This window comes from Chelonia mydas, chromosome 10 (genome assembly GCF_015237465.2).
Source record: "Chelonia mydas isolate rCheMyd1 chromosome 10, rCheMyd1.pri.v2, whole genome shotgun sequence".
NCBI lineage: Eukaryota > Metazoa > Chordata > Testudines > Cheloniidae > Chelonia > Chelonia mydas.
In genome coordinates this window covers 29,925,578-29,938,565 of record NC_051250.2, presented here as the reverse complement: position 1 = coordinate 29,938,565, position 12,988 = coordinate 29,925,578, and the positions used below count along the sequence as shown (strand labels likewise).

The following is a 12,988-nucleotide window of genomic DNA, read 5'->3' as shown; positions in this document are numbered from 1 at the left end:
TGGCTTCCGCTCTCTCCACCCCACTCAGACTGCTCCCCAAGGTCCACAGCGACCTCTTCAGGGTGGGGCCTGGGGCCCAGACTCTGTCCGCATCTCCCTCGCTCGCTCTGCAGCCTGTTGATTGTTCCCTCCCTTTAGTTTGGTTGCCTCTCCCTCCCTGGCTTCTCCTCTCCCAGGTCTCTCTCTGTTGGTGTCTCTCAGGGCTCTCTGTCGCTGGCCTCTCACCTTCACCCCTGTGGTGGGCTTGGTGCCTACAGCACGCTCTGCGAGCAGCATTTCAGATGTCCCAGGCTGGGTGCTGTGCTCCAGGGCAAGGGAAGAAAGTGACTGAGAAATAAGTGGTGTTATGAGTTTTCTGTGAGCCAGCCTAGCTGTGGGAGGCCTCCATCCTGCAGCCTCGTTAACCCTGGGCCACAACGTCCCACTTCTGCAACGCTGCTTCAGCTGTGGAACAATCTCAGGAAATCTTCCCCCCTTTGCCTGGCTGGGGCCATGGGACACTAATGCGAGAAGCCATTGATTGGAGCTCTGTGAGCCTGCAGTGCCCATACATCACCTTTTGTCCTCAGACACCAGCTGTCACATGCACCCTACAAGCATCGGCTGTGACGGTTGGTCACACGAGGACTTTAGCTCAGCTGAACCAGGGCAATCTACAACGGATGGGAAGCTACACGTCCGGTACTGCCCCAGTCTGACAGAACAGAGCCCGGTGTTTTCAAACAACCCACAAGCCACTGCTCCCAGCACCATGGCATAAGGGTTTCTGAAGCCCCGGGCCAACGGGATCTCCATGAAAGCTCTGCCAACAGCAGCCCTCAGCAGGTGGATGCTGCCAGGACAAAGCAAAACAAGCAGCCTACGCTATCCCCTCCCCCGCAAGCCTTTCCTTCCCCAAACGGGGAGGACACTGGAGGTGTGTCTGCCGCTCCTTGGACTCAGGTGGATGCCAATCAACATCCTTGTGCAGCAGGCACCAGAAGGAACCAGGAAGTGGAGGCCAGGGAGCGCAGCTTACTGCAGAAGGGAGATCGGCTGGAAGAAGAGCTCGGAAAGGGTCCCAAGGTAAACACTCCTCTCAGGAAGCTGCCCCTTCAGGGGGGTGGGGAGGTATTTGCCCCGGGGGGGTCATGCTGCTCAGCCAGGGCTACAGTTCTGGGTCTGTCTCAGAGGCGAGTTTAGGGAACTGAAGTTACTTCCTCATTCTGGGAGCTCTCTGCTCACCGGGAGCCAGCTCCCGCAGCCAGCTCTGGGGTTGCAGATCCTCGGGAATTAAGGGCCAGGGCCAGCCAAGAGGCCGCGGAGGTGAGCCCAGGGATAGGGTCAAGGCTGGTCTGAGGGCGGCTGCTGAGAGGGCTGGGGCTGCTAAAGGGAAATCCTGACGCTGCAAAGAAAAGGAAATGAAGGAACCTCTTCCAGGGTGGGAGCCACTGCAGGGCCCAGTGGGGAGGAAGTGCCAGGGGGGTTGCAGTAGCCAGGGCCTCAGAGCGTGGTGGGATTGCGGGGTGCTCCATAGCTGTACGGCGCTCTGTCCCTGGGGAATTAGGAACCCCGGGCAGGATCTCACTGCTCCAAGGAGCTTCTGCTGCCATAGGCCTTTGGGTCAGGAGTAGCGTTACCATATTTGAACATTCAAAAAAGAGGACACTCCACGGGGAGGGGTATTTGCTTGCACGCCCCCCCACCCCAACTCCACCCCTTCCCCGCCCCTATTCCAACCCCTTCCCCAAAGTCCCCACCCCAACTCCACCCCCTCCCTGCTTCACTGGACCCCTTCCCCAAATCCCGGCCCCAGCCCCGCTTCCTCCCCTGAGTGTGCTGCATTTCCTCTCCTCCCCCCTCCCTCCCAGCCGCACGAAACAGCTGTCTCATGGCGCAAGCGCTGGGAGCTGGGGGGAAAACAAGGGCACTCTCTCGAGTGATCAGCATTCACTCTCTTTCCTGAATGATCAACTCTTCTTTGGGGAAAAATAATAATGGCAAAATCCCGGACTTTTTAGATATTTAAAAATTCCTTCCGGACGGCAATTTAAGAACCAAAAGCAGGACATGTCCAGGAAAATACGGACGTATGGTAACCCTAGTCAGGAGCCCCAGCCCTGAGGTGCCCACAAGCAGGGGCCACATCCAAAAATGTGCCAGGCTGACTAGCTGGGCGCCCATAAGTGGAGCCGCTCAAACCCTCCTTGTCTGTCCTCTGCTTCCCGCAGGGATCTGGCTCCCTGACCTGGCAGCTAGGCCTCATGGCAGTGGTTGTGGCAGGTGGGCCACCCCGTGGCCAGACGGGAAGGACGTCCCCTCTCATGGGGGGCCTGGGTGGTTGGCTGGTAAGGGAACCAGTGCTCTTTTGGCAGGCAGGTCTCCCCTGACTTGTGGTCTCCCCAGGGATGGGAGGTCTCCCTTGGCAGGAGGAGCCGGGCTCCAGGCTCCCTCATCATTCTGGCTTGGGACACCCCAGCCCGGCAGTGCGTGAGCAAGCTTCGGTGGCGAGAGAGGTGCGCAGCAGTGCCTGCAGGACGCCCAGCTGCAGCAGCTGGAGCCCAGCCCCTTCTGGAACAGCTCCGGGGAAGGGAGATGGGGTGTCCCTTACTTACTGCCAGTGATGCTGGCTGGGGATGAAGGAGGGGTGACCCCGTGCGGTCACAATGGTAATGCACTGAGAGCAGCAGCTGCTTGGTCCCAGCCTCCCAGAGGGCTGGAAATGCTGCTAAGCAGGGCTGGCCGGGGGTCTTTGGCTGGGCCTGAGAACCAACTACCCCCCTGCCTGCAAACCTGATTGCTGACCTCCAACCCCTGCTGCAGACAGGGCTGGGCTGAGGGGAGGGCCGGTGAAATGGTTCGGGGGGGGACCACCCCAAACAGTGTGCGTATATGGGGGATCTTTAGATTCCCCCACTCGTCTCTGCTCAGCTGCTGGCTGCGGAAGCAGAATCCAGGGGCTGTTTCCTTTCTGCCATCTCAGTCAGTCATGTTTTCAAGGATCTTCCCAAGGAAAAAGGGCTAGAGACTGAATTATTTGTACCTGCAAGCTGAGATTCTCTTTCATGGAACCAAAGGCTGGGCCTCCTAACAGAGGGCTCGTGCAGCTCCCCCAGGCTCATCAGCATACAGAAAGAGCATTCACTTCCCCTGTGCTGAAATGCAGCCTCCTCTGGAGTGGAACTCTGGCTCGCTCTCACGGCAGCACCATGCAACCATGCTAGAAGGGGAAGCAAGTGCTACCCTGCAAGCTTTCAGCAGGGAGGATAGAACCACACTCTGCTTGTACTTTGAGCCTCACAGCAGCTGGGCAATGCCAGAAGCAGTTTCACTTGGCACAGACGTATGTATTTGTCACCGACACGTAGGGCCTCTGGCTTTCAGCAGCTGCACGTGATTTGGAATGCACTTTGTGCTAGGTTTATTTCTGGTGCCTCTTAGCACTCATTACCATCTGAAAGTGACTAGGGCAGTGACTTCAAACACACAGGCCAGAGCTGGCCTCTCGGATGTGTTCATGGGGCAGCAGGGCATAGTCCAGATTCAGCGCCCATTTATAGATGTATAAAAAATATTCTAGCCCTCCTGGTTGTAACATTCACCATGCAGACAATGAGGCAGTGGTGAACTGATGCAGTGCTGTCTTCCTTAGTCTGCAAGCAGCCTGAAGCAATGTCTCAGTTTCACCTACAGCAGGAGTGTGTTTTTGTCATCAGCATGTATGGTGTTTGCTCTGGAGCGTAATGATGACACTTTACATGTCAGCATTTGCTAATTCACTGCTGATCATTGTAGCAGCTGGAAAAGGGGAAGGAGTGGGAGGGGAGCTCAGGGGGTTGGGGGGAATTGGATGTTATGGCTAGAAGAGGAGTGCAGAGGGGGACAGACACAAAGACAGGGCAGGGGGAGCGGGAGAGAAAGGGGAAAGGAAGAGATACAAAGGGCAGAAATAACAGTGATCCTGATGGCGGCCATATTTCCCCACTGAGTGATGCTGACTATCCTGGGAAGTCTTTGTGGCACCCTCCCTCCGTTATTGGTGGTGCTCTGCTGTGGATTGAGGCGTGCTATGGAATCCTAGATTAGTACCTCTGCCCTCTCCAATTAATCAACATGACAAGCCTGGATGAGGGGTGCCAAAACCTGTGAGCCTGTTTTCAATCAAGGTTAGCTTTGCAAGAGAAAGGGCTAGGCGTGGAGAGCCCCTGGCCAGCAGCTCCCAGGAGCTGTGGGAAATTGGCCACTGCTGCTGGTTTGGAGGAAAGTCCGCAGTCAGGTCCTATCCTACATTCAGCAGGGGGTTCAGTCTGAATTGGAAGCAGAGAGCCAGGCTGCACGGGGTTTGCTGTCACAGGCAAACTAGGAACTAACCCTCCTACTCCCGTCACTGACATTCTGCTACCTTAAGGCATTGCCCTGGGATGGGAGAGCTGCCATCTTCCTCAGCCACGTCCATGCACTTAAAGCGCATGGCTTTAACACAGTGTCTGACGAACCAACGTAAGAGAGGAAACATTCACAGTAACTACATATTTGCACGTATCTATATACACACCCACATCACCCTAGTATTTGAACACCTCGCATCATCCGTGGGCGATAGGTTAGCATTGCCCTCTTTTTACAAGTGGGAAAACTAAGGCACAGACCGATCTAGGACTTGCCCAAGGTCACACAGGGAGGCTGTGGCAGAGCCTCAGTTCAGTGTTTAATCACTAGCCCAGCGCTGTTCTTCTGCTCTCCAGACTTCCTCTCTACTATCCATAGTTTCCAGCGGGCACCATACCCCTTTAAGCTTTGTTATCTCTGGATTCCCCCTCTGGCTCAGGACAGATCCCTGATAAAGGACAGAGCAGGAGACTTTCACGAGTTGGAATCGGTGTGAAAATGGTTTTTTTTCCCCGCAATACATTGTAGGTCAGTAACTAAACGGAACAGGGACTGGCCTGGCCCACAAAGGGTGGTTTGCTATTTGGTGTGAGTGTTTCTAGCAGGTCATGCCTCCCACTAGAGAGAATGCAGCTCTGGTGTCAGGCTGCAGCCTTGGGAACTACGGGGGCTTGTTTGAGACTCGCTGGGCATATCCCTAAGAAATCCGGGCAGGTTTCCCAAACTGCACCACATGGCTTTCCCTGCATGACATTGGCAGAGCAGAGAAGGATTCCTTGTTTCTATCCCTCACGCTTCCACACCCCCTTAGCGTGAGAACACAGGTACTGCAGGGGATCAGCCCAGCGCTGTGGAATCAATAGTATTTCCGTTTAGCAATGGGGCAGCTTCCAGGATGCAAAATAGCCAGCTTTTTGGTTCAGATTGGGAAATATGAATGACTGCATCTTTGTTTCTCATGCTGCAGGCTGCCTGGGTCTCTAGCACACTGCTCCCATGCTGCTGCAAACATTATAATGGAGCGTGTGTGAGAAATTCCTTCCAGGCTCCTTAGCCTACGCACCGCCAAGGGAGCCACTACCCTGTGAGCTCCGGCTGGGCTCAGCTTTATTCAGGCCTTGCGAAGTTAGAAGAGTTTGTTTGCTTTCACAGAGCTGCTCCTGCATCTTTAACTGGCCTGACTGACATTGTTTGAAATGTTGTGTTGTGCTCCCAGCTCTGGCTGGCTGGAGGGAACCAGCAGGCATTTGGTAAACAGTGCTGAGGTTTCTACAGGCTGTTCTGTGCAGGTTCTTAGAACATATCTGTCACTGCGGCATCTGAGTGTCTTTCAGAGCAAGCTGGTTTACAGATGGGGAAACCGAGGCACAAAAAGACAAGTGACTTGTGTAAGGTCACACAGTAAGTTCATAGGAGAGCTGGGACTAGAACCCAGCTCTCCTGACTCCTCCTGGGACATTCTAACCCACATATGATAAAGGGATGGCTAGATATTGTTAAACTGCAACAGGAGTGTCTTCTGTGGGGAGGGGTGTCACACCGGCATGACAGTCTGCTTCTAGACAGGTTATGGTGCAACTTCCTTGTGTGGCCAAGGCCTCAGACATTCCGCAGCTCCTGCTGTGATCTGTTACTTGTTAACCCTCTGTGCCCACCCAGCACCACTTCACCCTGGTTAGCCCCCCCTCCCCACTCCAGGGGCTGGAACTCCACAAGCAGAACACACTAGCCCCTTCCCGCCCTGGAGCAGTAGGATCAGTGGCCTGTGGGATGGGGAAGCAAGCCCGAACTGCGGCAGTCATCTTGTATGCAGCACCTATGGTCCCCTGTATCAAAGGGAACCAGCAGCCAATATGGGTAAAGCCCAGTGCAGCCAGAGCTAGGGACAAGGCGATCGTGTCTCTCAATGATATTCCAGCATCTGGGGACGGGGAGGCCATTCAGTTGGTGTGAAAAGGTTATTAGCGGCACCAATCCACCCTCTCTCCCTTTGTAGATCAGACCACAGGGGAAACTCTGAAAGAAACCAAAAATGGGATCTGAAGGGCAAAACTTGGGAGAGGAGTTCAGCAACCAGATCAATGACGTCCTGAGCAGACTCGCAACCAAACAGATGTTCCAGTCAGACTGGGACATTGCTGCCTTCGCCATCTTCTTCATCTTCATTGGTAAGTGTGGGGCCAAGCAACGGGCATAGGATTAGGAGCCCACGGCCTGGGGCTGCTCTCTATTCCCAGACAGGGCAGATGAGATACATGTGGGTGTGCTGAAAACCCAGCCCCACCATCCAATGCTTATCTGTGCAGGGTCTGTAGGGCTGCTCTAAACTCGTCTAGAGATGCTGGGCACAAGCATCTGGAACTACTGCAGTGGGCGCCTCCAGGAAATTCCAAAGTCTTTGGGGGCAAAGATGGTCTGTAATGTGTGCAGCTTCTAGCCCAACTGGACTAGGGGCCCGTAGGTGCTACCACTGTACAAACAGTAAGACAATCCATCCACTTGAAGGTCAGAGGGAACCATCAGATCATCCAATTTGATCTCCTGTAGATCACAGCCAGAGACCTCTACCTCTGTTTGAGCTAGGGAGATCTGTTAGAAAGACCTGCACTGTTCATTTAAAGACTTACATGATGGAGAATCCACCACATCCCTAGGTAAGTTGGCCCAGTGGCTCATCACCCTTACGGTTAAAAATCTGCACCTTATTTCTAGTCTGAATTTGTCTCACTTTAGCTTCCAGCCATTGGGTCGTCTTCTGCCTATGACATTAAAAAGTTCCTACCTCCACCAAAGGAAGCGCTGTGTCTGGAGATCCGGCCACCAGACTGATTTAAAACATGGTCTGTGCTGGGGAGTAGATAGAAGGGAACCAGTTTTTAAAACACTGGCCAAACTGTGCTGCTGTAACCCCCGGTGAGTGTTTGTCACAGGTCCCCAGTCAGCAGAGGAAGTGAGTCTGTTACAGCACAGTTAGGAACCTTTAACTCAAGGTGCAGCAGCTTGTACGTTTAGTGCTGCAGGTCTCCAGTTCAGTTCCTGGTATGTTGGCCAAGATAGCAGCCAGCAGACTACAGTTCAGGCAAGTCCATCTGCGTAGCATCATTGAGGAACGCAGTTAGAACAAGTGTTGATCCCAAGTCCAAGCTGTATTTTAGCCCCGAGAGGACCAACATGATGCCAAAGCCTCAGCATTTGTGTGACCGTATAGCAATGCGTACAAGTACGTACCCTCTGCTGACACCTGCGTTACTCCTAGGTGCTGATGAACCATTCAGGGCTAGAAAGGGGAGGAGTGACAGGAGGGAGATGCTCCAGCTCATCACTTGGCTGGCCACAGCTGTGTTTAAACTTACTCCTCCTGGTTTTTTTTCTGTCCAGTGTAGACAGAAATTCCCCCTCCCCCACCTCATAGCGCCATGGTGTGAAGCTATCACAGGGATGGTTTATTGCATGATTCTCAGCAAAACTAAAAGGCCTGTGAGTATGGCCAGAGAAACCGTGCTAGGGATTATCCTGCTTATGGCTGTTGCTAGCATGGCTGTAACACAGAGGACAAGGCTGTGGGGCAGGGCTCACAGAGGGACAGTGCTGTTATTAAGAATGAATTAAATCTCCAGGCATCATTTCCTTATGCTGTTCCCCTCTGAGGAATAATGCTTGGAAATACGGCCCATGAGATTCACCTGAAAGCCATGACAGATGTCATTAGCAGAGCCGGGGAACCCAGTGCATGCCGTGCACCCACACCTTCAATCATGCAGGCTGTGCGTTGTGCAGATGGACAGATGAATGAGTTTGAAGGACGTGGAACCCAGGCAAACACAATCAAGACCTGAGGTCTCAGTGATCAAAACCCTGAAACAGGTCGACACAAACCTGGGGGAGAGGTGAGAGAGAGGTGTGCAGGGAGCTGCATTCAGCCAGCACCAGAGCAGATCATGGGTTTGCAAAGGGCTCCCCAAAGGTCTGCTCTGGGAGGAATGGGTGGGAATTATGGCCTGAGGGCCTAACCTCACAGCACCTGTTTATATCAGCAGTTTCAACTTTTAGGTGCCAGTTTAAACTGGTTTAATTAAACAGGTGTAAAAGGCCGGATGGACACTCTTAACCTGGTTTAAACCGGGCTTAGTTCACGTTAGTTTACATCAGTTAGGAACTGGTTTAAGGTAAAGCGAAACAAGCCACCTCTTGAACCCCAACAAGAGTGTCCACACAGGAGCTTAACTAAACTGGTGTAGCTGTGTGTGTAGACCAAGCTGTACCTGGCTCCCGGAGATGTTGGATTCACACCTGGCCCTCTCTGCCAATGGCTGTTTTCCTGGTCCTCCATCACTTACTGAGGGGGGTTGAGGAACCCTGGAGATGACGACTGCCTTGGTTAGTGATCTAGAGTCCAAGGATTCCACATCTCCTGTCTCTAGCAATGTGCAGTGGCTTTAACTATGCTTAGGGCTCACAATTCAGCAACTGCTGTGCACAGGGCATGCTGCCAGCTGGGTGACTCAGCAGCACTAGGGAGCATGCAAGGGTCAGTGAGGTGACAAGGTAAGGAGGAGGCATTCGTGCTGCTGCTCAGAGTATTGCACCAGTCCCAGAAAAGGCGCCTGAAATGGGCACGTACATTTGATCCTGCCAGAGGCTTGGAGAGAGACTATGAGACACAGGTCCGATTGACTCTCTAGAAGGTGCAGTCACTGCTGGTGCCCTGACAGATATGCTAGCAGCATGGGAAAGGACCTTAAGTGGACATGACTGCTTGATTCTCCCCCAGGTACTGTGCTGTTGATGGTTCTCCTGGCTCTGATCCATTGCTGCTGCTGCTGCGACTGTGACTCCCGGGGATCACACAAGAAGGTAAAAAAAAAAAAAAAAGTTTGTCTCTCGCGGAGTCCGCTCCCGTGCCTGGCGTTCTGGCACTGGACTCAGGCAGCCAGCTGTCCCACTGCTTATGGCAGAGAGGCAGGGCTCGGCTCCTCGGCTCTCCTGGATTGGAAGTGTTGCATATTCAATTAGCCTTCCCCCCAGCAAACCCCAGCCAGGCTGGGGAGGAGCAGGCCCCCCCAGGGTTAAAGCACAGCTCAGCCTTGAGGCACAGACAGGACTGAGTCACGCTACAGCCTTGGCATGTCACCTGGCCCTGTCCCATCTGTGCTACGTGGTGGACTTGGGTGGTAAAGGGGCACCTGGGGGTTCTTCACCTTTTGGCTGGGGGAAAGCTGTCTAAGCACGGCGGTTGCTGGGGTGGTTCCTGCAGCTTTCTCTGACTGGGATGGGAAGGAATTTCTTTCCGTGACCTGCGCTTTTCACAGTGCGGTGTGGACAGAAGGGAGGGTGGCCTTATGTTTAAGGGGTTGATCTGGGACGCAAGTTCCATTTCTGGACAAGTCGCTTAGTCGCTGTGTGCCTCGGTTCCCCACCTGCAAAATGGAGACACTTCCCAACCCTGCAGGGGAGCTGTAATGCATTAAGGACTAGGAGATGTGCAGACGCAATATGGTGATGGGGGGCCATAAAGGACTGAACAGACACCACCTCCTGTCAAATGGTTCTCAGACAAGAAATCCCTGTCCCTGATCATAGTTTCTAGGCCCAACCAAGCTAAACTGGATTCAAACTGTAGCGTGGGCAGAGCCTGGGAGATGAACCCTGCTCCCATCACGTGGTAACTAGAACGTAGACATGTTCTTCCTTTTCACTTTTTTTTTTTAAACCACAATTAGGTCCCCAGAAAGAAAGTGGGCATTGATAACAAGGCCATGGAGCCATAGCCCCGCCTCCTCCTTGGACAGACAGATTCTGGAGCCAATGGGAAAAAGACTCTTCTTTGCTTGCTTCTTTCCGCTACACAGCAATCAACTGCAGATCAGACTGTTTGTGTTAATCTTGAGTGCTGGCTTGGTGGGGCCCTGGCCTCACAGCACTGCGCTGCACTGGCTCCAGCACTTGTTCTTCCTTCTCTGTGCACAAAGGATGAAGATTAAAAGGAACTCCTACGATGCTGAATAAGGATAGCATCTACAGCGATCTCACATTGTACAACTAGAGCCACTGGTCCTCAAACTACAGGGCAGAAGTTGCTCATCAGCCTAGGGTCAGCGGAGGAAGTCTGCCTCCTTGTGGTAGAGTACCGTACATAACAGGGAGTTTATACCTTCCAAGGTCACTACTGGCATCAGGGATTGCAACTAGATAGGCCATTGGGCCGGTCCTGAAAGGCAGCTCCTGTGTGTGTAGTCACTAATTAAAACAGTGCCTCCAGGGACTCTTCCAGGTGCCTGAAAACATCCCTTGCTGGCACGCATCATCTGACACTTCCAGAGTCTGGAAAGGAACATGCCCCAGACCAGAACTGACCATATGGGAAGGAACAGCTCCCCTGAAAGCCCATCCTGGTTTAGCTGAAGACAGCGGAGGTGAATGTCTTAGCCGCACTTTCCTATAGAGCCCCCATTCACACAGGCTCTTGGATCCTTTTGGCAGCAGCCAAGGAGTTAAATTGCTACCTGCACAGTCCCTGATAGCCAAGAGAACCGTCCATAGAACCAGTTGAAGGAGAACAGGCTCAGGGGAGGAAGCACGTCTTGTGCACTGACATGCTGCTGTCTCCATTGATTCAGCAGAAGGAAGACAGAGCTCTGCAGAACACCACTGAACTAGGGCAGTGCTGGCGCAGGCCTGATGCTCGGAGAGCCCTGTGTCTGTGTCTGTAATGGCAAGGCCAGTCCCCAGCCAGGGGCACTGGGCTCTAGATCAGGGGGCTCAGGAAAGCCCAAAGAGTCATTTCTTTCCTGCGTAGCTGGTTTTACACAGAACTCAGTGGATGTAATGCATGGTCAGTAGCCTTCTGCTGAGTCCTAGGGAGCCAGCAAGCACAACCCATTAGCCAGTGACCCTGTCCAGCTCCCTGAGACACCACTTTGTTCAGCAGCTAGGGGAAGGGTTAGAACTCATCACCGTCTCCCTCTGGGAAGTGTACCTCAGGGCTGGGTTAAGTCAGCCTCTCTGCTGTCTGAGACACTGACTCCCCACAGCAGGCCAAGGCAAATAAGAGAGTAACTCGGGCAGTGGCTTGGAAGCCATGGAAAGTGAGGGGGCCTGAGCACTCAAGCTCTGAACAAAGTGCCTCTCAGGGCCTGGCCTCTGCCACTCCCACCCCTCTCTGGTGCTCAGGAACATCCTGAGCATGGCATTCAGGAACAGGCCTCACTTACCCACTAGACTAAGTTTAGACAGGAGCTTGCCTGGCACTGTAAAGGGAAGCCAGAGTCACAGACAGCCTTGCTCTTCTGACTCCTCCGTGAAGCCCTCTAAATAAGAAGTGTTCAGAGAGCACATGGGACTTCAAAGGGACCTGTGCTTCTATTCAGTCCGGACATGTTCTCCTTCATCACAGTACAGTCTGTACGTACGCACTCATTGGCCCCTGCACACCCCTGCAGAGCCTTATTCCATATGGCATAATCTCTGCATTGCAGTGGTATTACACTCTGCCTAGGGAGTGTGTCTAAAAGTGAAGGCCCACAAGGTACATGGCTTCATCTTCCCCAGCCCCTTTTGCACTCGCTTTGGCTCAGAGGTGAGCGACACACACAGAAGAAAGGCCTCTTCTCTTTGTGGGCTCGATCCTGTGGTCAGTGAGACCACTGACTTCAGTGGCAGCTGGAGCAGACCCCCCTTCTGCCCAGCAGGTTTGCTCTCAGACCCAGCTAGCAGCAGGGCACGCTGGAAATACAGGCGTCCCTTTGGTTGGAACATTTATCTATTTCAGCAGCTCTTCTGGCTGAGCGGCTCCACTCCCTGGCCACTGACTGGTACGTTATAACCCTGTGCTTTGTGCGCTAATTAGAGTCAAGCAGAGGGAGTGTCACACCCTTCCTGCTGGTCAGCTGCTCCAGGGTTTGTGACTGTCTTCTCCCACCCAGCTCTCCGTTTATTCTATGCTCATAGGGTTCACAGGGCTAGTGGCTCAGGGAACCTGAAGGGAGAGTGTTGGGGTCAGTTCAATTAACATTCCAAACAACGTCCTTTGGGGTTTCCCACTGACTTGTATGTTCATAAAACTTTCTAATTTCATCTCTGAATCCAGGAAGAGAGACTCATGATTATAAATAAAAAGCACATGATGGAGATCAGCTAGCCAGGCGTTTTTGTACATTAAACCCCTTGGATACTGTATGTGAGCAGGTACATATGTATACACAAAGCATGGGCCCTGGAGTATTCATTTGGCTGGCAGTCTGTCCCTGTTCTATGGGTAATGCTTGACTAACTGCTGAGTCTGAGATGCACACAACATGCATCAAATAAACGCCTGTCACTGCTTTCGATTCCTCTGCTTGGTGACCATCATTCTAGGACCAATTCATGGCACTGCTCTAGGCACTCCTGCTAGCCCAACTGTGGCACTGGTGCATGATTCTAGTGCCAGCTAGAATGCCACTGCTGAGAACTTCCTCCTTAACTTCCCCCACCGGTTAAGGCTGCTAACTTCCCCCACCAGCAGCCTTCCCAAGGTCAATTAGAAAGGTAACAGGCTGGGCTCTAGTGCTCAGTGCCCATGGAGACTGTAACCTTGCCAGTTTCCATGCAGCAAGGACCCAGCTGCTAGGACTATATTGTG

At 53.1% G+C, this 12,988-nt stretch overlaps 1 protein-coding gene across 2 annotated transcripts; it reads left to right on the top strand.

Moving 5' to 3' along the window:
• The first annotated feature begins 309 nt into the window (after positions 1-309).
• SMIM22 (small integral membrane protein 22) lies at positions 310-12,693 on the top strand. Of its 2 annotated transcripts, none has more exons than XM_027818215.3 (4): positions 310-1,065; positions 6,365-6,536; positions 9,140-9,222; positions 10,089-12,497. In XM_027818215.3, exons 2-4 carry the CDS (start codon positions 6,401-6,403, stop codon positions 10,134-10,136), a joined length of 267 nt encoding a protein of 88 aa, XP_027674016.1. In that variant the 5' UTR covers positions 310-1,065; positions 6,365-6,400; the 3' UTR covers positions 10,137-12,497. The 2 variants fall into 2 exon arrangements, with proteins under 2 accessions (XP_027674016.1, XP_037766753.1); XM_037910825.2 differs by lacking the exon at positions 310-1,065 and adding an exon at positions 1,113-1,305 and having other exon boundaries at positions 10,089-12,693.
• Positions 12,694-12,988: the final 295 nt, after the last annotated feature.